This window comes from Dermacentor variabilis, chromosome 5, assembly GCF_050947875.1.
Source record: "Dermacentor variabilis isolate Ectoservices chromosome 5, ASM5094787v1, whole genome shotgun sequence".
NCBI lineage: Eukaryota > Metazoa > Arthropoda > Arachnida > Ixodida > Ixodidae > Dermacentor > Dermacentor variabilis.
In genome coordinates this window covers 153,425,658-153,450,164 of record NC_134572.1, presented here as the reverse complement: position 1 = coordinate 153,450,164, position 24,507 = coordinate 153,425,658, and the positions used below count along the sequence as shown (strand labels likewise).

The following is a 24,507-nucleotide window of genomic DNA, read 5'->3' as shown; positions in this document are numbered from 1 at the left end:
TATTTGATTTTCTTACTTGCTACTTTCTTTCTTTCTGCCTTTGCTTCCTTTTTTTTCCTTTATACATATACACTGACGTTTCGACATGCACCGAGCCAATAGGCGTATGTGCCATTGAACGCGGACCCTTTCTTCACTATCGCCAGGATTGGCCCACAGGGTGATTTGTTTTTGTGAACATCTTGGGGACACATTTCTTTCCAAATTATAACCATAGACACCTTCGGTGTAAAAGAAAGAACTGCGCAGCATCGGAAGCCGTAGCATTTTGCAGAGCACTGGTGTCGGCGCAGCGCCCTACGTCATCTGCGGCGGCTGCGATCCACTTGTCCCCGGCAGATGATAACTGAAAATGAGGCCATGCCGCTTTCCTCGAATGGTGCACAAAGGGGTGTGATGGGTTACCGTAAACTTGCGGACTTCTAGGACGGTCATTTCCGGCGTTGACGTTAACGGCAGCTTTTTACGCAGCCCTTAAGGTATGCAGGAAGCTTGGCACAGTAATATCCCTGTCGAGTGCTGGCGAGAGTTGGTGAAAGTGGCTAAGAGACCAGACATGGGCTCTTCGTAGAAGGCAAATGAAATGTCGTCGCGCATATCATTAGTTTTGATCACAAAGTAAGAGTTCTTGTTTCCGTTCAAGTTTTTCTTTATAGGGCGCCGATTCGTAGGTAGAACGACGAGATACTGCAATTAAGCGGCCGACGCATGGCGGACATACCATATCTTTTTGTTGATGCAATACTGTCAATCCCGTCAGGGATTGTAACACAGAGGGCATTCAAAAAGTACATTCACATACCAACACGACAATATAAAACGGTTTAGAAATACACATTAATACATAGAATAAGCTTATACATCAGCAGGAGTAAAAAATATATAATGAGGTTCATGCTGCAGGATTTGGGATGGACAGAATAATTGTGCCACAAAATGCAGAAAACAAAGGTAGTAACAAAGTGATACTGATAATAAGCAAAAATAATTACTGAGTAAGCAGATCGTTTTCAACAAGTGTGATAACGGCCGTTAGTGATGAACTATTAACAGAGCTAACGTCCAAAACGTTCCAATCGCGTATAGCCTGTGGAAAAAAAGAATACCTGAAAGTGTCAGTACGGAATGAATACTCGTTTAGTGTGTCGGAGGAGTTATGGCGTGTTTTCCTCGTTTGAGATTTCGTTATGTATCGTGAGGTATCCAAATTTAATTGGTTGTTTACGAGTTGGTAAATGGTTTTGAGGCGTGCTAGTTCTGCTCTGTTTTGAAGAGTTAGCATCCCGGCTTGTTTGAGTAGTTCTGTCGGCGAGTATGTTAGCCTATGCTTGTTAAAAATGTACCTGAGCGCCTTTCTTTGAACACCTTCAAGTTTTTTAATCAGATTGTTAGTGAAAGGAAACCAAACGACATTTGCATACTCTAGTACCGGTCTGACAAATGTTTTGTATACTAGTAGCTTTATATCAAATGGTGCTAGTCTGAGGCGTCTATTAATAAAAAACAACCGTTTTAGTGCGGTTGCCGTGACTTTGTTAACGTGAGCATCCCATCTAAGGTCAGAGGTTAGTAATATTCCTAAGTATTTGTATTCACCGACCGAAGCAAGAGGAATGCTGTTTAGTGTGTGCTGAAAGAGTGAAAGAGTGACCTGTGTTTCTTCCTTCTTACAGATAATAGAGCAGATTTGTCAACGTTAATAGTCATCTGCCAATGTTCACACCACTTCGCTACAGCTGCTATGGCGTTATTTAAAGCTATATGGTCGATGACAGAGTTAATTTCCTGACCTAGCACGCAGTCATCGGCAAAAAGTCTAATGTTAGAAATGTCAGCAGGTAGGTCGTTTAAAAAAATTAGGAATAACACTGGGGCTAAGACGCTGCAATATGCGCACAACTATAGCCTCAGTTATCTTTCGAAACTTCTGTCCTGAGACTGCGCGTTGCATTATATTCTGGTTCATGGCGCGAGTATAACGCGAATGTTAATATAATTTCGTGTGCTCCCCATGCCCTCCGTGCCTGCTGCCCCTTTGCCTCGCGCAAGATCGGCGAGTTAGCAGCTGCCACTGCATTTCGGGCTGTCATATTTTTTTTCTATCTTCCAAGGCTCACGGGGCCACATCAATGTGGTGCCAGCGCATTAATCACAATCTTGACCAGGATTATCAGCTTGGGTTTTCAGGCGTGTAACTCCAGCGATCTTCGAAGTCACGCGGCGCAGCACCAGCCAATCCGTGAAAGGCTTTGCCGGGCCGCGAGTGTGTCGCGGCCATTTCTGCAGTGTTATTCGTCCAGTCACCTTAGTGAGTGTCACGGAGGACGACGCCGTTCCGGTCGGCAAATACACATCAGCACTCATCCTTGCGTTATATGTTGTAGCGGCAGTTCGCAGTAACGATCAATAAAGCCTTGCGGGCACACGCTTTGATTCGATGTTTCTTGTTTCATTGCGGCAATACTTCACTTTACAATAATGTTATACTTAGTCTTTCTTTTTTTGCATTTCTCACAGACCAGACTGGATCCTCGCATGAAGTTAGCGGCCGCGCTATTTATCTGCAAATGCGGTACACCCATTGCCATTCTCTATAATTAGGCAGGCATCGGGATCCTCGCACTGCTGTGCTACCAGTTCCGCTGCCGTGAGTGCCTCCATGAAATCGGCGTCATTCTCCGCGTCCGCCATTGCCAATTTGAATGGCTGCGACTTACAAATACTCGGCAACTTCGCGTTTGTGACCGGATTTCTACGTGATGGCAAGAATAATTTCCAGTACGCGAAAGGTCTGGCGTTCCAATTGCCCGGATGGGTCTTGTAAATCGGCCAACCAGCACAAATAACGATGGTCGGACCTCAATTTGAAGGAGTAACCGAAGAAGTGAGGCCTAAATTTCATGCTGGTCTGCACAACCGCGAGGCATTCTTCTCTGAGACAGAGTATAATTGACTTCGGCGCGTGAGACAGCACGGCTTGCGTAAGCCATAGCTCGCTCGGTGCCCCTTTAGTGTCAGACGGGGGCGGCACAGAGGCTTACGCCCCTGCTGTAGTTATCTGAACATCGTTGTCAGAGTCATCGTCGAAGTGAGCAAATGCTGGTGGTGTCTGCAGGCGTTGCCGCGCAGCTCGGTGAAAGCCGCGTCCAGCTCAATAGTATACAGGCTAATGGCGCAGCTTCGTGTATGAGATGAGTCGCACTGTCGGCGATCCGAGAGCAGCTGGCAATGACGTGGCGTTAGTAATGCGCATAGCCCCAGAAAGACGTGCACTGCTTTCTTCTCACATTCAAATACGATAGCTTTTTTACATTTCTTTGTCATATACGTAGTTCCGTAGTCACTCTGGGCACACTGCTTGTTAGGTGAGTAGGCAACGGTGGAACGTACCCATGCATAAAAAACATAAAAAAACACGATTTTTACCTTGCGTGCAAACTAAAGCGAGTCCTTGTAAATGTGTAGAGGTTTATACCGCCTGGACAACAGATTTGCAATAATTACATTTGCAAAACAATTGAACGAACTAGTAAATGTGCAGCTTATTGTAACAGCATGACAACGCGTTATCACTATTCACAAAGGAAAATGAGACCTAAGAATTATGAGCCATTTCACTGTGTGAATTTGGTTAAAATGCGAAGCTGTGTATCGCGCGAGATGGAGGTGATACATATATATATATATATATATATATATATATATATATATATATATATATATATATATATATATATATATATATATATATATAGGTTTTGAACAACGATGCGAACTCATTTCTTGTTTTGATGGGAGTTCATCATGACCAACAATACGCACGCTCATTCATTGTCTTGATCGGTGGTTCTTACTTTACTCTCAACTGCAATCACATTCTTTGATAAAGTGAACTCAACGCAGATACGCTGCTGGGTGGCCGGTTGGGCCGGATTGGTGTGGCATCGCAAGGTACGCGTCTACTATACGGAATACGTAAAGCGCTCCTTTTTCGACGCCGACACATCTACATTAAAATCGCTGACAAAGACAGCACGCCTAGTGACATCGCAGCTAATTCACCTAAAGTGAGCAGCCATGAACCATACGGGACTAAGAATCGTTGCATTTCTTGCTTGCGTTAAAGTGAGGTCCACATAGCTCTACCGGCGAAGCGGGGATCTCTGCGCTGCGGGGCTCCAAGCTTTCACGTCAAGTATAGGCTGTCCAGAGAGCGTACGATGCGGCGGTGATGCTTGGCCTTCCCGTTCCGACGTGAGAGAAGACCGATCAAGTCCCTAAAAAGGGGGTATCAGAGCCTCTCAGGACCATCAATAAAGTTCCGTCTGTCTGTCTGTCCGTCCGTCCGTCCGTCCGTCCGTCCGTCCGTCCGTCCGTCCGTCCGTCCGTCCGTCCGTCCGTCCGTCCGTTTACGGGTGAATGCGCCATTGCTCACAGGTTATGAGCCAAGATGACAGTTTTTAACATGCTGTTCTGTAAGTTGTATGCGGGAATAGAATGAATTTAAATACTGTTCGCTTCACTTTGTTGAACGCTTGTAGCCTCTGCCGTACGGGGCTATGAGCCATTGCATTTTTCGCTTGCTTACGGGAGCATGAATGCTAACGGCGGTATGAGCCACTATTGATGATAATTTTTATTCACGGAGGACAAGAATGCAGGGAACCCCAGCGATATACAGCTTCGCTGTAAAAGAAAAGCCCATTAAAATTGGAACAGCGAATAAGAAATGAGGCTACGGCAGCAGCCTTGTCATGCTGACGCCGATGATGATGATGATTAAAAACTTAATTATCCCTCTTTAAAGGGAAGGGGGCAATGGAATAGAGGGTGGGAGGAGGAACTACTTGAAGTAGGCCTCCTTTATCCTCTCAGCCCACTCCAGGATGGCCTCCTGAAGATCGGGCCTGGAGCTGCGCAAGGCAGCCTCCCACTGCTCCTCACTAGATATTAATTGCTTGAGGAAAGGGGGAAGGGGGTGCTTAGGGCACCCCCACTTGATGTGGTTTAAGTCTGCTCCGTGAGAGATACAGAATTTACAAGAGGGAGAAAGGTAAATGGCGGGATGAATGCGGTGGAGGAGGTAAGGGGACGGAAAGGTGCGAGTCTGCAGCTGTCACCACAGAACTTCACACCTACGCGGGGATTTGCCCATGAGTGGCGGAAAAGTTAAGCGGTCTAATCGGTAGTGTGTGCAGATGTCGTGGTAAGCCGAACACCGTCCGCAATCAGGAGGCCGAGAAACCCGCGCTCTTCGTCCCCAACGTGGCACTTCGCTGCTTTTTGCGGGAGGTTAAAAGAACCAAGCACTTCCAGCACAATCAGCAGATGCTACATATGTTCATCAAAATCGCCAAAACTACGACATCTTCATTCACATAAACTAGACTAGCGTGCCATTTCAGACCAGCAAGAAGAGCGTTCGCCATTCTTTGGAATGTAGCTGGTGCCGAACACAAGTTCAATGTATAAACGAAAAATACTTGACTGGTCGCAGTCTGCCGAGATAATCATCTATATGGGGCAATAAATAAATGTAGTTTTTCTGACGATATTAGGCTCTCTATATGCAAACTAAAGACTGACGTTTGATCTTCTTTCTTTACGAAGACGACCAGCAGCGACCAGGGATTACTGGAATGATGTATAAGATTATCCCTAAGCCTCTTTGACTTGTGCTTGTGTGACGAAAAGTTATTTGGCCGGAACTTGTCAAGTGTGTTCTTTTATGGCCGAGGCGTCATTACACATTCGGTGTTTGGTCATGCTTTTCTGACGTACCTTAGATGACGACGAGAGGTAGTCCTTCAAATAAAGCAGCAATTCGTGCAGCGCTGTCCGTTGTAGGTCCAACAAGCTCGAAATAATGTCGACGTTGCTGAGGGACGAGGTAGTGTTAATTTTTGTTGACTGGTGCCCGATGTCGCTTGCTGCAGACGCAAATCATTCAAGAACGTCTGCTATGGGGTCGGTGAAGGTGATAGCTGTGCGAACAAAAAGGTACCTGAACACTGAAATTCAGCACAAAAAGCACAGAACGTGTATCAGGAAGCGTTGCGAGGCTGCGGGAAGAGCAGATATCTTGTGTCAGCAAAAGCAAGAAGTTTCCTATGTGACTGCTTGATTTTCATGTGGAATGTCACACGTGACCTCGACGAGGATGCCCGTCCACGGTGGCAACGTTATGCTGCAAACAGAAAAGCAAAGCGCGTTATGATGGCAGTCGTCGACACTATCTGCTGCTCTCTCTGTGGAGCTGATGGTCCGCTCTTGAGGTCTATAATGGCACTGAATTTCCGCAGAAAGTCGGCTTCCTGGATAAACACTCGTTCAAATTTGTGAAGTAAAACGCCGCTGGTGAGAAATGTACATTCCCGAATGCAGACTTTGATTGTACACATGCCGACGGGGCGGACTACAAGCCGTGCCGGCAGTAAAAATTTTTGTTTCGTGCGAAGGCAAAGAACTTCCTTCAACTTCTTCGCTAGTTTACTACTGATGATCGAGTAGACAGCCACTATTTCGAACAACCGAATAACCTCAAGGATGTCGAGCCCCACTGGCATATCTAAAGACAGCTGGCTCCAGATTTCATTTGCTGTCGTCGTCGAATCGTTTCTCGTCTGTGCTCACACAGATCGGACGCCATACTAACGTCGATTGTCAACGGCCTCACCCCCGAAGGTGGCTGTCTTGGATATTCCCGCCAAAGGCTTAGCGTAAGCCCTTGCGCTGCCATGGGACAGCTCCGGGAATTGGCGAAGACCAGCATTAGTACGGCGACCGTGACGGTCGCCAGAGGGGCTTTAGCATGCGCTGCTGGATTGGTACTCTTCTATCGCTATGGCTCTCGCCAAATTTAGGCCTTGGCGAACTGATAGCTAGAATCCTGCTTGCGAAGGCTTGGGCACGAGCAGTTTCCGTATACATGTCCGGTTCCACCACAATGATAGCACAGGGGCCACCTGCCTGGTGTACGCCAGACGTACGCTTTCCTCTGTGGTGGGCGCTGATGGTCCACTTGCTGGATCGGTTGCAATGGCAGACGCATGGCGGGAGACGTGGCGAGTACGAAGAGTGGTGAAGCAGGAAAAGAACATCGCACACCTTCCGCGCATAATGCATGGCGGATCTCAGTCGGCACAGGCTGGTGTTGTCGCTAGAAAGCAGAAATTACAGACCTTGCTCTACTTCATTCCTGATAAGGCTGGAGATAGGCCCAACAGTAGCCCCAGGCAGGTGGCAAAACCGTCGTAGGTCTTCGCGCTCTCATGATTCAATGGGATGCATATAGAAGCGTTGTAGAAGCGGCACTGACTTGCCATTCGTGCACAGCCGTCTGCTGCAGGAGCACTTGTTCCATTGTCGTGACTTCGGTCGAAAACTCAACCACAGTCATTTGACGTACATCAAACGAGGTCAACAAATTGCTCCTCGTTAACTTCACATGATGTGCTTTAGGTTATGTTGTGCCATGTTAGTGTAAGCTCGATGAAACTGCTGCGCTGTGTCTTCAAGGTACGTAGTGACGCTTTCGTTCGGTCGTTGAACACGCATCTGAGTGGTCCAATCGCTTTCTTCACGACAGATATAGTTTCTGTATTTTCCCGCAGGTAACGACAGGGCTTTCTTCAAGTTTTTCGCTTGTTTACTACTACCGATAGAGTAGTAAGCCCCTATTTCGAATAACCAACTAACTGTCGACGACTTTCGAGCACCGCTGGCATATCTAAAACGGTCGGATGCAGAGTTCATTTGCTGTCACCGTCGAATCGTTCCTCGTCTGTGCTCGCACAAATCGGAGGCCATATTAATGTCGATTGTCAGCGGCCTCACCCCCGAAGGACGTTGTCTTGAACTTTCCCCTGGAGGGCTCAGCGTAAGCCACTGCACTGCCACTGCATCGTGCATTGTCAGAAAAGCGGAGAATATTCTACGATGGCTGAAATTACCGAGCGAAAGAGCATGCTGTCTCAAACCACTTGAATCTGAAGCTGAGTCACTAGCTCAGGTGGACATATCTGTCTTTCCTGTAAATAAATTCTACCTATTCGCTCCACGACGGCGCAGCTCCCATCTCGACGACCAACTCTGGCCGACCCAGCAGGCCTACGAAGCGAAGAAGAGGCAAAACCTCGACGTCCCATCGTGGGAGGTATAGGCCCAGCCGACTAAACTGCTGGTTCTCATTAAAGTTCTCTCTCTCTCTCTCTCTCTCTCTCTCTCTCTCTCTCTCTCTATATATATATACATATATATATATATATATATATATATATATATATATATATATATATATATATATATATATATATATATATATATATATATGTATATGTATATATATATATATATATATATATATATATATATATATATATATATATATATATATTCGCTCCATGAAGGAGACAGTTCTCCCTTGTCGTACCAGGTGCGAACGCCGTCCTCCACGGTGGAGTGCGCGTTCTTTAGATGTGTCTTGTCATTCAAGTCATCGAACGCAGCGATGCGTTCATACTGAGTCACCTAGTCTTCCACCCCTCGGAGGTGGAACCATGACACGCGTTCACCACTCGTTGGTTCTGCAACATCTAATAAGTCGAGGTTGTGCATTCCATATTGTTTTGTGGAGCAGGCCACGTTGCCTTGGGAAGAAGTCCATGCTCAGGGAGCAATGCTCGAATCTTCAGCTGGCCCGGTGAACAGGTATGGTCACTAGTAGGGCGCTGACATTCCTGTTACCAGGGACGTACTTGTGTATACTTCCAACATCGACTGTGACTACCTCTCGCCTCCGCCATATTGTCACGTCCTACAGAGAGTCCTACAAGAGGCACTACATCTGTAGAATAACGAAGAATAGTCTACGACGACTGAATTGCTGAGTGAGAGCGCGTGCTCTGTCAAACCACCTGAACCTGATGCTGGCTCACTGCACCTGCTGGCATTGCTGATGTGAATGCTGACTTCCCTAATATAATGCATTGTCAGTAAGAACAAGAGCTCGACTTCTTTCATTATCATACTTGACAGAGACCGAAAGGTAATAAATAAGGCTGATATGATTACGCCAAATGGTAAGACATAATTGTAGGCAGGGCCTGGCATATGCCATGCAAGTAAAACACGAAACACATAAATGGGAAAGATGAGTTTATATGGACGAAGGAAAAAAAATGCCTCGCAACCCGTCTCGCAATGACTGTCGACGGTAATGCTTTAGCGTTTAATCAATAGAGCGGTACAAGGTAAAGTCACCGTAGAAATGACTCTTATATAAAGCATGTGGTGCAGTGGGACTCCTCTTCCGCGTTTCCCTGAGACGCCATACAGCGCCGCCACCCCGAAGCCAGCACGTGGCCTCCAAAAGGCATGGCTCCTGAGGAACGCGTCATATAGCAACTGGGCACCTATCTCTCCCTTCTTTCTGGGCCCGATGGGCCATTTAGTACCACTGCCGCGGAGTCCAAGAAAAGCGAGGCGCACCGGTGCGTCCGAACACTGGGCATTGTTCCCTCGCTTGTTCCACATTCACTGACACACACTCAGCAACCCAAGTTGGTGAGAGGTTTGTTGAAGAGCAGCACATACCAAGTGCATCCATGGCGCAGCTCGCTAAGGCGTTGGTATGAAAGGCGTTCGTTGAAAAGCGGCACCTGCCCAATGCATTTGTGCGGTAGCCTATTAATGCGTCTGGTTGCGGTTCTCGAAGAACCATTGTGGCACTGCTTTGATTCCAGTCAGCGTCAAGGAAATTTAAGGCACATTTTTAGTTATTTCGGAGCACCACATTCCTAGTGGAACATATCAAATTACGCAAGTTGACGTCAAATGCGCTGATTGAAGTGAGGCACACACCTACTGGAAGACACCCTGTGATCCAAGTTGGCATTCAAGAGGTTTACTGACTGTAAGCGCAGACTGAGTGGCGCATACCAAGTGTTGCAAATCGACATGAGATCTTCTTGGAACTCCAGTGCGTACCCAGTGCCGCATATACACTGATCCATGTCTAAGTGAAACAGGTACGTTGAAGAATGGCACGTATGTACGCATTCCGACCCACTCAGTGACCCAAGTTGGTTCGATGGTGGTTTCGAACCCTGTTATCTATCTATCTATCTATCTATCTATCTATCTATCTATCTATCTATCTATCTATCTATCTATCTATCTATCTATCTATCTATCTATCTGTCTATCTATCCGTCCGTCCGTCCGTCCATCCGTCCGTTTATTAGGAACTAATGCTGCGCGGGAACATCAAGCATTTGCTCGCCACATCACACTTCTATGACGATATTCACCTGGTTTTACCCAACTCAGGCTTACACTCTCTACCCTAAGTTACAACTTCGCCTGACACCTGGACTCTCCAGTCGCTAAAGAACATAAGTGTGTCGCATGTTGTTAGGCGTGGCATTTACTAATGCTTATTTGTTCCTAATTGGTATGGCCAACAGTGCGGCGTGCCTCTTGTGCAGGGGCGATGAGACTAGTGACTAATTAATGCTTATTTGTTCCTAATTGGTATGGCCAACAGTGCGGCGTGCCTCTTGTGCAGGGGCGATGAGACTAGTGCATCTTCTGTCTCACTGCCCATCCTTAGACACTCGACGACGTACTCTACAAGCTAAACCCAACCTGATTGATAATAGAGCGCTCTCGGAAGATCCTTGGACCATCGCATGTGCATTGAGCATGCAAAAGGACAAATAAGCTCTTGTGCACTTTGTGAAGGATACTGGATTGTACTAACGCTTGTGACAGCGGAGATTCTTCTGTGACTGACTGTGAATCTTTGACTGTTATTTTTGTTTTCTCTCCTTGACCGTCGTTCCCCTTTCCTTCTCCCCAAGTATAGGGTAGGCAACCGAACGCGTCCTTGATTAACCTCCCTAACTTTCCGCCTTCGTTTTTCTCTTTCTCTTGAGAAATTGCTGACTACGCTCCGTTTGCTAAACCTGCACGCCGCACTCGAGTTCAAAATTTTACTGAGATATTCACAGTAGCATGCTCTAACCTCGGAATGTGTTTTTCTCCATGCCCGAGGTGTGTTGGAGGGCCGAATCTCAAGGATTTGAAGTTCCTTTCCTACACACTCGCTACGGTTGTAAACAGTCGGCAAAATAAATTTCAAGGCCGCTTTAATATGGAGAACAGCTGCTCATAATTTGAAGAGTATTCGAAAAGTATTCGAGTTCATTTGCTCTTGACAACGCATTCATCTAAAACTGCTATTCGCACAACATTAGTGGCGCTTATCGATATGGAGGTGTCCATCACATATTTGAAAGCGTTCATATCCGGATTTGTTTTTCCTGTGCGATGTGCTGCATGGCACTAACAGGGATGAAAGGAACAATGGATATTAAGAGTACACGAAGTGACTCCCCGAGTCAATTCGTGTCCCCTTTATAACCAGTGCTGGTTTCGTACCTGCTAGTATCCTTTAGCACATACCGCAGGAAAAATGCATGCACATCAACTATCGCAGTTCATCGCGCTTTGATATGCTTATTCATTCTCTGGTGGGTTTGATACACCAAGATGACCCATGCACATTCCTCGGGTGCCCCAACGGAGGGACTCCAGTTTCGACAACAATATGTTTGTTAACGTTTAGTTCAAACTGGGCGCGCGATGGTAGAGCGTGGCAGGGGCGTCTCAATGTGTTCACTGGCTCAATTACCAAGCTTGCGACCATAAACAACCTGCCCCAGGAAAATCCCTGAAATAAAAACTCACATGCAGGTATTAAAATAAAACATGTGTCGCTTTATTGGAAATTCACCAAGGGGTACAGTGGCAGAAATGAAATGTTTGCATTTTGTAAAGTGGACTTATCAAGAAAAACGATAAGATGAGCCGACGATGGCGACTCAATCTCGCACACACACGGTAGGAAAGCGAGTATGAAGCACCATCTTTCGAAGCACGCAAGGCGCCGAGGACAGCGAAGTTGGTAGGAGAGGGTGGGTCTTGCTTGGGCGTCTGCTGCGTATGGTGTGGCTGCACGCGCCCTATCTCGAAAGCGAAATACAATGAGGGAAGAGTCTAGGTGCGCCTAGCGCTCATAGCCTCGTGTAAGCTTTGTTTTTTTGCCGCTTAGCTCGCGTTCAAGCGACAAGCAGTACGAAAGTCAATTCGCTTACTGCTCGATACAGGGAGTCTCCGCAGTCATCGAGGGAGATATGTTTACGTTTGCTCCGGCGCGCGTGACACTATGATCGTTAATTTGAATAGTTAGCGAATATTTACAAATTCATACAGCCGATAAAGCTACTACCCTTACTTTATATAGCTGTCTACTAATTTACGTTTGCAGCCAATGCTTCGCCGTTCCGGTGAAACTGTGACTTTCTTGCCTAAAATGGGAAGCACCGATTTCGACAGCAAATTATTAGACAGTTACGCGAAGTGCGGTTTGTCGTTTTGTCATTTGCAAAAACTGCCGTAAACATTCGCTTTGTAAGTAAATTAACAAGCATCTTCACACGCATGCGCAGCAACACATGAACACATCCCACTCGATGGTCGCAGACACTCGCTGTCAAAACGCCAGCTCGACGAACAGTGGCATCCGTAGAGACCGAATTGGCCTTCGGGCTGCAACTCGCTTCAACACGAACTAAGCGGTGAAATCACTGTGCACATGAAGCAACCCGCCCTCGGGGCGCCTAGACTCTGTTCCCACCGCAGATCGCTTTCAAGATAAGACCGGCGCTGCCCCGCTCGGCCACAGTCGGAGCAGAACAACCCCCCCCCCCCCTCTGATGCCGGATGCGCGATGGAAGACGGCGTGCTCCCTCCCTACCTTCTTACCTGTCGTGTGCAAAGTTGAGCCAACATCCCTCTCCGCTCACACGCGCAAGCTTTCAGTCGCGTCGCCAGCACACAAGGCGCCACAGCGATGTTATCGCACCTGGACTTTATAGTGAGCATAACGGCGACGGCGATGACAACGGCGGCTATTCGCCTGAAGCGCCCATACATATATTTGCTATCGCCATGCCGCTAAGAGAAAGAAAATGGCCGTGGTGCAAGCAATGTAAACGTTACGCAGTCCCTCAGCTATAGTATAGGCGGAAGGCCAAGAAAGGATGGCGCTTGCGGCACTAGTTAAGGCGGGAGCGAGGAAGAGATCTTGTTGGCGTGAAGCTTTCATCCTTTCTACGTATAGGTAGCCTCCTGGCAGCACTGCAATTATGCATTTCAATTCTACATAGAAGCTATTTATGGCTAGGGTTCCGTGCATATTTCGTGGCCGTAAATAAATATGCGTGAGCGAAAACTATCATCATCACCAATGAGTCATGCCAGTGCTCGCGCTTTCGTCGTCGTCGTCTTACACCATTGGCTACGTTGCCGCTCATCGTGCCAGCGTTCCCACACCTCCCCTCCCTCTGCGAAGCCGCTGACGTACAGGGCTTTGCAGGGCACTACAAAGCTTTCATGTAGGCACCCTATGGCCCACTGCCAGTCGATGCGGTGATTTCAGTCTCAAATTCTTTGCCTCAATATATAGCGAAATGAGAGCCCGAATGTTCATAACGAATGTACAACACGAATTAACGCAGGTGTATAGAAATAAATGTCTGTGCGTACCTTTTGTCATGATCATAGAGTTTCCTACAAAAATTACTAGAGGGAACTCTGGCGCTGCAGTCGTTGTCCTACCATGGGAATGATGGGAAGTACATGGATTTGTCTGATCTTCGTGCTCGTGGATTCAGATGTTTTTGTGGCTTTGTTTATTACGCTATATAAATCTTATTGTCGTATATTTCAGCGCAATCTATATTCTTCAAAGTGCAGAAGACGCCGTGAACGCGTACCATTGCTATTAATTGCAAGGATTGAGCTTGTCCAGGTGGTCAAATCGAAACGCGCCAAGCGTCTCAAGGCACTGGCATGCCCACGATCAATTCGCAAGGGCGTTTCATTCGCGTGTCGATGCATGCGTCCGTGGCTTAATGGTTTCAATATCAGGCGTCTTCGCTAGAGTCCCTGTGTTCGAATCCTGAAGTCTGGCAATTTTAATGATGTTTATTTAATTCTTTATTACGCAATACACTGTTGAAAATGACGCGTTTACAAAGTCACGAAGCTGGTTTGAAGCCAAAAAGACGAAGTTTAGGCAAATCCATGTACTTCCCATAATTCCCATGCTGGGACAACCGCTCCCATTGCAGCTCCCGTAGACACTATATAGCGCCAGAGTTCCCTCTAGTAATTTTTGTAGGAAACTCTATGGTCACGATGACCACCGATCAAGACAATAAATGTGTTCGTACCTTTGTTAAAAATTCTGTGCCACGTCTTTGTCGTGTGCTACACAGTTTGCTGGGCGTCCGCCATCACAGAGTGGAATGGCTTATAATTTTATTTGCCGTCTACGTTTAAGATGAACCAAGCTGAAAAATTGCTACGCTCTAAGGCCCCCTAGATGGGATCTTACAACTTCGACTCTAAAAGTAAAACTGGAAATAGGGTCTGGTGCGGGGCCCTCTAAAAAACCCGATGACATAATGAAGCTACCTACCTGTAAATATGCTCTTCGCTCCGTCACTATACGAAAGACATGAGTGCCAGGCAGGATTGCTAGGTTAGTCCCGGTTATGATCTTTTCTCCCGAAGCCGATGTTATGGTTTTTGCATGCACTGTCTTTTTGTTCGAGGAGTCCACCAATGATTTGTAGTGAACACTGTCGATATCCAACAGGTGCTTCAGGGAGAAGTCGAACCTGCAGAAACAACGACGCCAGAGTTCAATTATTTTTCATTGTGCCACCTCGGGTAAAATTTACGTCTCGCCGTTTATAAATATATAATATGACACCTGTGAAATAAGAATGAGGAAAACGGGCAGGTGTAACTTGATAGCCTGGTGCACTAAGTCAAACTCTCGTTCACATTTTAACATGCCGTTCGAGTGAAACGTATAGTAACATCAAATATTTTAATCTGGTTCTATTATCTTCATGGTTGTGCCTTAATTTCTGTGACTCATTTACATGTCTACTCAGGATTACGATTGTTACTGCAAATATCTTACATTTATGAATAATAACAGGAAGATGGTGAATTGACCGACGAGCAGGGGCAAAAGAATGGCAAGCCCCGGCCGGAATCAGACGTTGAAAGTAAGCCACATAGCCATTCGTCGTTTCCTAATTGTCGACGCAAAGAAAACTAGAGAGATGCAGTAACGAAATAATATTGCCCTTCTCTCGTTCCGCCATCTTCCGTATTCAAGTCCTCGTGATTGCAAAGAAACTTACTCACTTACCCATCTTGCAGGATTTTTCCAGAGGTCACCAACTGGTATCCTAGGCAGCGTTTATTCCGTCTTTCGATCGCGACAGAAAAGGAGCATAGGCAGATGAGTAGACAACAGTTATGCATTCAAAATGTTCAAGAGGGCGGACTAGTAGGCGTGGCGGAAAAGGCTGCAAGTTCTTGTAAGAATGAGGGAAGATCAAAGTCCAAAAGTATTTTTTCAGCCGGCGTTATCAATATAAAATTCTTAGTTCTTCCAGATAAAAAGAAGAAGGGATGTGGATCAGACAGTTGTAGAGTGAGCAAGAAAAAAATTTTTAGGTGAGTTGTCAAACAAGACTTACACTTAAGCGTAAGCAGTTGGAACAGAACACAAACCAATGCTAAATTGCACATGGATCATTGAAACTTCCAGAAGATATAGAATAACGAAGATCTTAATTGCAAAATAACTAATAATGAAGACCTAATATGAAAGAAACCATCATATGCAGGGCAGTTTCTTTTTAATGTTTTGTCAGTTTCGCTTTTTTTTAATCTCAGTTTTCACAAGCGATGTATTGATCGTACTCATCACTCTAAATTTTTTTTTCATTTTTACTGGCCCTTCTGTCCGTTACTTTACTTATCTTGATGCAGCTTTGCTTCTTCTCGTTCGTAATGATAATTTATGAAATGTCCGAAACATGTCCCTTTCACTTCTTTTCTGGTAAATCTCCGAGAGCCGGACAAACACCATCTCAGCCTTGGCGATTCATTCCCGTGTTCGTCATCTTTAGTTCGCTGGAGAACTTGCAGCGCATCTGAGACCCGTCCACTTCCTTTCCTAACTAATAATTCATTTTCGACGTTTCAAAGGCTCTCACCATTTCTATATCTCTCAGCCTACCCAGACAGTTACAGCCGCGTTCGCTGGGAACTGGACAGGCTCGAATGGCTGCAGAACTTCTCCTGGCTGTTCTTCTGGACCCTGGCCCGTCGGAGGCTTCGCCACACCAACTCTCAGGTGAGCCACTGCCATCTCTGCGGTGTTGCTAAGGTATCCCGACGGTCACATCATGCAAGCCATGTACACCATTCAACGCCGGCTCCCACAGTCGCCAACATGCCGTGTCGCCTAGTTCTCCACTCTCTCGGCACTGTGAAGGCAGCGACGTTTCCCTTGCGCTCGCTGTAGGGGGCACTGTGCGCGCTGCCATCATCATCATGGTACTCCAGGCCACGGGCCGAAAGCGTGGAGCCAGGATTTCCCTCGCAGCTGCACGGGCAGCCACAGCTATTGGGACCCGGAGCTGATGATGATGATGATGATGGCCTCATGTTATGGCTCATACCCACACTGGGGGATTGGCCAAGAATTGGGTGCTGAAACGTTCACCTATTCTTTTGAAGTGCCACTTATTCGATGAGAAAAAAAAATTTAACGAAAGAGAGATAAGAAAACATACAAAAACAAACAAAATGCAAGAGAAAGTTAAAACGTTATTCGTTTTGTTGACTGGATGTAACTGCAAACGGCATCAAAAACGTCCCTGTGGCTGCCCCCTATAACTGACGCACCGAAAGATAGTATAATTTCTGGTGATAACATTAACCCTAATTTTGCGAACGGAAGTTCTAGATGTCTTTTTCTTAACAATTTGTATCGTCGACATTCCAAAAAATAATGATCTAGTGATTCTGTTTCTTGGCAGTATGGACACAGAGGTGACAGCGTCAGACCAGTCCTGTGTAAATATAGGTTTAATGGAGGGACACGGCAGCGTAATCTCGTGATTGCTACTTCTGATTGTCTTGATGGACACCACTGGATTTTCCACGGAAATTTGAGGTGCTGAGAGACAGAGAAAACTTGGTGCTTCTTCTCCATCCGCATGGTGTTCATCTCAGAGAGGCTCAGCTGGCCGTCAGGCTCAGGGGGCACGGCCCCGTATACACAACGCATGCGGTTTTGCCGAATACCGTGTTCGCGGAGAGGTGTACGGTAGTGACACCACTAGGAGCTGGATCTTGTGAAAGGAAGCTTACAAAGAGAGAACACAAAGCTAATACTGCAGTAACTCACGATATAGTAGTTAATTGTGGTTTAAAAGGATCGGTAGCGTAATAACCTTCGAAGGGAAGCCCTTTTATTACCTTCCTTCGACGAGGACACTAACGCAACGCATATATGTTTCAAAAGCACTGAATAGCTAAACAGTTAAAAGCTATAAAAGAAACTAAAACTCTCGTCTATGGCATCACATAACGTCCCCACAAATATTATTGACATAAGCGCCAACATGGAAGAAGCTTCACGTGCACCGTTGCGGCTGCTGTGCATTAGAGTCGCGTAAATTTTTATGAGTTCCTGTTGTTGTTGTCCTTGTTACAATGACATTCCTGCAGCGCCCATTTTGTTACTTCCTTGCGATCATTAATCTGAACTTCCTCACAAACGTCCCGTGCGTTTAACATACGTTCGCATCAATATATTTAGGACGACGTAAACCAGTATACACAGCATTTGAAAGGCGCACGCAATGCAAATATTCTCACTTCTTCAAACATCGCAATCAATCAGCGTTGCACTGCTTGCAGTCCGGAGATATTACGAAAGCGCGGCGCCACACATGATGCGATTTTCCAGCTTTGGCAATGCTTGAGAAAATTGCTGGGCAAGAACGCTTGCTTTTCTTTTCTTAAGTATAATTTCCTGTCTGTGTTCCTAGAAATGTTTGACTCACGCACACGTTATGATGTCAGTAAGCAAAGATCCATTTGACCAGGAACGCCGTAGTCGCTGCCTTTGGTTTTGTTCGGACAAGCTAAATTGTTCTTGCGTACGCCTACATAAGAGTGCAGTGTTTCGCATACTCTGATATCTGATCTGCGACGTATCCAATAAGCACATTTCGTAAACGAAACAAAAATAGTGGACGAAGTTCTCAATATATTCAAACTGCTGAACTCCCTTGCTCACTTTTTGTTATTGTCAGGCACGCTTAGGGCGACGACGACGGTGGTATCTCCCCCTACAATGCTGGTGCTGAGGTTGAATGTAAAAGGGTTTTCAGTGACGCCGTCTCCCTGCGAAAGTAAAAGAATAATTGCAACGATCAAACGTTGGCACCAACCTGTAACCTGTAAAATCTGTAACCTGTAAAATAGATAACAAAGACAAACAGCAACAATTCACGAACGGTGTAGAGGTTATCCTCCTTATTAAAGATGGTGTTATGCTGGTCCCTAAGAGCTAAAAACTGAAAACAGCCCGGTCATATGGCGTGATTCGCAGCGGCAGGATGATACGATTGCATATGTTCTGTTCATGCGGTGCTCTACGAGGTGTCCTTGGGCAGGATTCGATAATTATTTGTATTCAGCTAACGTGCAAACTAGCGACTGCTCATAAAAGTAGGTGAGACATTTCCAAATTTGTTTATATGGATGTCAAGAAAGAGTATATTTCACGCTTAAATGCAGAAAAGAATAATTCACCACGCGCTGTAAACAGCCTTTCGAAGAAAATATGTTCCTGTCAATTCCAGAAATAACCTGCAGAGCTGTCTGAAGTACTACTTGTGCACAAGCAACAATGGTTGCGCAGCGTAATGTTCTGGAGATCATGGGTCGTATTGGGGGGGATTGAATACTTTTACTTTTGCGTTATTAGAGTGGTGTTACAGCCATACCTAATTTATTACACCCTCTACACATGCAAGTCGTATGCAGGGGAATGAATAGACACCTACCCTAGTTTGGCGTGGTTGCGTAACGAGATTTCCGCATCCAGGCAGCCTAGACGGCCAAAACCATCCGCTTGGATTTGAATTCGCGCTTCTATTTTGCTATCTTTCTGACGAAAAAAAATGAAAACTCAGCCATCGCTTGGCCTCATTTCACGCTGAGGATGAAGTATTGGCCATGCTTTGTGTTTATTTTTTGATTATAATCTGCCTACTTTGACGCTGATAAGCCTAGAGAGCGGCGCCGAACCGGAACGGTGGTTCCATTTCCACCCTTTATGATGCCGAAGATCCAGTCCTTCGAAGCATCAACTCGTGCAGTCGCCCTGAGAATTGTGAGTGTGAAGAACCTGGAGGAGCAATGTAGTGAGGTGCTCGCAAAGTGGAGGCGGTTGCTAACGTCGGGTGTGGGAAGCAAAATAGCGGAAATATATAGGGCCTCGCTAAGCGCAGGACGTTGCTTGACAAACGGTCCACACAAGGACGCTCTTGAAAAGTGATCGCAACAAGCGTGGACTTAAAGTACTGCTATTCGCATAGCATTCGCCGCAGATTTGGAAACTTCCTTTGTGCACAGTGGAACTCCTCCGGGAGTATCCACTGTGCTAGTGAGATTGGTCTTGCCGGTGGAGCGCAACATAGTGTCTGGTGAGGCGTGCGCATAGCGGGCATCTACAGCACCAGCTAGTTCCCCCTGTTTCTGCGCATGATATCACTAGAGCGGCGATGACAAGAACGCGATAAACGGGGATTCGCATCGTGTTTCTATGGCATCGCATTCATATAAACGGTGCAAATAAGCTAGGTAGGTTAATCGGAGCATTGCTACTGCATAGGGTAGTTCGAGGCGGTATGGATAGTCTCACCCTGTTTTTATGGGCGCTTGCGTGCGGCATTGAAGGAGGGAGGGAAATGAGGCAGCTTTCGTTGTGTGCTCTCTTTCATACCTCGGCAGAACGCATGTCGTCGGATAAAAAACCTGGCTCGTTTAGGACGAAGGGGGATGCGTCATGGGTACACGCTGTCGCTTGAGTGCGACCCTGATGCGCTAAGAAAGCGATACGCGTCTGTCACGTTCATTGAAACACCCCTACTGCAATCACGCCCAGGCCTTTGCGCGAGCTCGACCATGTAGCAGCCGCGAGATAAACGAAGTATGAGCGGGAGAGAGAGGAAGGCGGAGATAAATTGTAAGGAAAGCAGCGTAAACGTTTTTGCGAAGGTTCCCGTAATCGCTAGGCAGAAATGAGCGAAAAATGAGTAATTAATTCAAGTCACCTAATAATGCTTTTGGCACTCATTATGCTTCCTTTAAATACGAGGCACTCCTTGAATCGTTTATGCTACTTTGCCGTAGGGTTGAGAGAGTTAGGAAGGTTCCTGTTTCGCCGAGATTTTATTCAAAGAAAAGGATGCCTGACCAATGGGCAAATCGTGCCTCTGCCGTCGACCACAACAACTGGGTGCTCTAACTACTAGGCCACGATGCACCCGTATTCCCTTCATTCCAATGAAAGCCAGCTTTTCGGCTCACTAGGCGACCGTGTCACTTGTGAATTTCATGTCTTCGTTTTCTGTAAGAGCTCACGCTCTGAGGGGCCGGGTTCGACTGCACAAGCTCTGGGACCGGCCCACTTCCCCCCGTGCTTTAACCGTAGTAGCTCATGCTGCGTTGAAACTGTGCGACGTCATACCAACTTCACGATCGGGGAAAGTTAATTATGTTTCAACGTTTTTTTTTTCGTCGGAGTACAAATGCCATCGTCGTTTGAACATACCCCACATGGCGTAGTCATTGACAAGTTCGATTGTATAACACCTAGCTGCTGATGACACGACAATCCCTGTTTCTCTTTCTTGCGGTCTCCCACTACTCATGTAGTACCTAACGATCGTCATGTCACAAGCTGCTGTCGAACGGCCAGTGTAGAAATGCTGCTTTATGATCTTCTTCGACGTGATCATCGTCGTACCACTGCCGTCACACCCGCGTACGCTCCCGACTCCACTAAAGGAGTTACTCAATTCACACAAGCACGTTTGTTCACCTGGTAGCGGTTTGCAGAACACCAGGGAATGCTGGAGAGCTGAGCAACTGAAAAATACCTTGCATAACATTCATGCCCCCCGGTACGTGCGACCGGCAAAAAAAGTTTTACCTGTCACCTAAATACAATTCAGCCTTCATTCTTTACGCTGATGCCCAAGAAGCTTCTTCTTTTCATTAAGGGCATTGCAATGGACCATGTGAGTTCTTTCCATTGAAGCGTTTCTCAGAACAAAATGCCAGCAACACCGCCAGTCACTTACCGTATAGTAGTGGTGGTACCCTAGCCCTTCTCGTCCTGCAGACACCCACGCGAACTGTTGTTCACTGAGGACTAAGTTATCGTTGATCAGTGTAAGTGCCATGTTTCTTACGAGATTAGCGATGCTCCTTGAACACCTGGCCCTGGAAATATAAGTGCTTTCTCACCTCTCGCAAAACCGCGAATGTGCGTCGCTCTCGCTAACGGCGCAGAAACGCACTACAATGCCGTCACCTGATTCCCCGGGGGCCGCGTGCCTGATTTACAGCTGCTCATTGAAAGCGCGTGCAATATTTTGAGGCCGCGATGTGATAAATAACTAGCGTCTATTCATAGCTGGGCGCTTTCTGCGTCTATCTCCTGTGCGTGTGTTTGATGAACTCGTTATGGTGGACGGAACAATCAGACTATAATTCGGTGAACGAGATCCCACAGTACTGCTTATACTGCTGTCTGGCCCAGGAAAGCTGGAATGGTGGTGACTAGGGCGTTACCTGCTTCGTCTTCCTGCGGTGGCGTCGTGGAGCTAAGCTGGATTTTTGGAATGCGTATTCCAAAAATCGCACACAAATACAACTTACACAAATATAAAACAGGCTCATGTTTACAGAGTTGATGAACCTGATGAATCCCGTTATAATTATGTTCCATATATATTATTTTCCACTGACTGATCAACTGCCTTGTTATTCTGACGTTTGCGGTAAATATGATAACGCCATGTTCTAGAAGGCGCTAAACTATATCATATTTAGGTTGTTTTCAGCACCCTACTTTATGCATGGCTGTTTAAACAGCGTTACATAAATATTTTCGCAGAATTCGAACCCGCCATGCCATGCTCTGGCTTGAAGGAGGCCACCACGTCCCCACCAAATATTCAACAGCCGGACTAGATTTGGTTCTCCCAGGATTTTTCCTTGAAAAATGCCATGCAGATCGAGGATAACGCGCCACAAGAGACTGAAATTATTGTCTTGAAAACGGTTCTCGGATCTAGTATTAAATCTGCAGCAGACATTACCGCAAATAGTGTTCAGTAACTTTAATAAAAAAAAATACGACACACGCGCGCGTACCGGAGCCCTCTGTATAAACGAGTATTGTGGAAAGGCCCGGTAGCAAAGTCCACGCCAGCAGGCCCCAGTGCGGGCAGTCCGCACCCAATACCGGCCAGCCACGGCTCGCGCCACCGCGCACTCTTTCCTCGTCGTCATCTTTTTCCAATGGTTTAGATATCTCTAATCCCGGCAGTGCTTCCGTAGTATGTATGAGAGTGAACAACAATTAGGAACGCTCGCGAGAAAAATGCACCATTTAACACTACGGACGTGGTCCGACCAAGAGGAACAAACCCCGGTCGAAGCAGTACGTTCTGTGTTTGTCAGTGCCTGCGTGGGAATGAGGGCGGGGTAGGGGGTGCATTGTCGTGTTGCTGCTTTGTCAACAGATGCATCGCCGGCAACGTCAATAGTTCGCTGAGTATGTCTACCACATCGTCCAGTATTTTTTTTTCATTTCGTTAGGTTGGCAGCAACATCTTGCTGAGGAAAACAAGGAAAAAAACAATTATGAAACATTTGCGTTTCTGGCGGTAGGTGCCCTTCGCGAAAATTGCGTTGATATATCAACGGGTTTTTGAAAACATCAGTAGAACTCCTCTCACGATGACTGTCGACGGTAATTCGCTTATCATTGAATCAATATAGCAATAGAACGTATTCCTACCGTCGAAAAGAGTTATGCGTCAGGCATGTACTGCAGCGGGCGGGATTCCTCCTCCGCACTTATCTAAAAAAAAACAGTGCATTTCCACTTTGTGAAGAAGCATGACGAGGGAAGATGCGTATGTGCGCCCCTTAATGGCTAACTGCACCGTCGCCGCGGGACGGCTTGGCATTGCACTATCTTCGGGATCGGCCCAAGTATGGAGAGTGCCTTAACGCTGCTTTAAGAGACACTGGCACATGGGGTTTCTCAAAATATGAAATAATAGAATTATATTCCCATTTTGTTACCCCAACCTAAACAATATCATTACAGCGAAGCTCTCAACACGACTAGAGGCGCTCAATAAGGTTATATTTCTGTTTTGACGGTTTGTTGGCAAACAAATTGACGGCTCATGAAGTTTGTATACTCATGATATGTGGCCCATTTCAGCGGCAATCCGCAGGGAGTCATTGTGTGTTTTTGTGGTATTTATGAGCTAAATGAAATTCCTCAAATGTGAGGAGGTCGCGGGATAAAATGCTGTCTACGGCGGGCGCATTTCGGTGGGGGCGAAATACAAAGACGCCCGGGTGTCGCGCATTGGACGCTCGTTAAATACACCAGGTTGCCGAAATTATTCCGCAGTCTGCTACTATGGCAAGCTTTGTAATCAGCTCGTGGTTCTCGCACGTGAAATTCCAAAATTTAAACAATTCCTAAACCAGTGTTTTAGACCCGTGTGAAAGCATAACGTAAAACGCTAGCAAAATCTATCGTTTCCGTAGGAGGAACAAAAGGATCACGGATTTCATACTTAGAGTAAAGATGGCCCCTCTAGTTGGCATGTAGGGAAAGCTTGCAGCGGTGAGGTAATTATGTGCTTTAAAAAAAAAATTTATGGATACTCGTGCACTCCCACTCTTTATGCGTTATACGAGGCGTATAGTTGGTTTTCTCGTCCTCTCGGTGAACTCTGTGAGGCTCGTTGATTATGCTTTGTCGAAGTAATAAGCATGTGAACGACAAGCTTTAACTCTCTTATGTGTGTCGGCTAATTGCAGACATTTCAGAAAATTATTATGCAAGTGTTCTAGAGTGTCATACAGCCGGCATGCGCAATCCTCCTCGCAGACCTAAACCGTTTTACAATACTCAATGTGACGACGCGACTTCTTGGCCGTCCACTTCCGGACAAGCAGTATAACGAGTGCTGATATATTTAAAAATATGGAGAACGTATTAGGTCAAATCTGTTTACGACGCACCAAGTTTAAATTCAATGAAAATTGTTGAAATAATTAGCACAGTGTATGACGAAGCTTTCACGATCTTGGCTTAACTGCAAGCGTTGCAAATAGTTGCAGAACTCTGGCTTTTATCCCTATCTTCATTTATTACATGATCTTCGCAGTTGCCTTCCCCGTTCCCGTCGGTCACCTAGACAAGGCACCTAGCTCATACTAAGGAAAAAT

General features: G+C 46.3%; 1 protein-coding gene across 2 annotated transcripts in view; it reads right to left on the bottom strand.

Annotated features, from left to right (window-relative positions):
- Positions 1-21,517, bottom strand: part of LOC142582001 (uncharacterized) — a 47,788-nt gene extending 26,271 nt beyond the window's left edge. For both annotated transcript variants that reach the window (XM_075691434.1, XM_075691435.1), the window contains exons 1-3: positions 21,324-21,517; positions 18,248-18,354; positions 14,549-14,750 (exon numbers count right to left, since the gene is read on the bottom strand). In XM_075691434.1, the coding sequence (XP_075547549.1) occupies positions 14,549-14,750; positions 18,248-18,354; positions 21,324-21,425 (411 nt within the window). In that variant the 5' untranslated portion in view covers positions 21,426-21,517. The remainder of the gene's footprint in view (positions 1-14,548; positions 14,751-18,247; positions 18,355-21,323) is intronic.
- Positions 21,518-24,507: the final 2,990 nt, after the last annotated feature.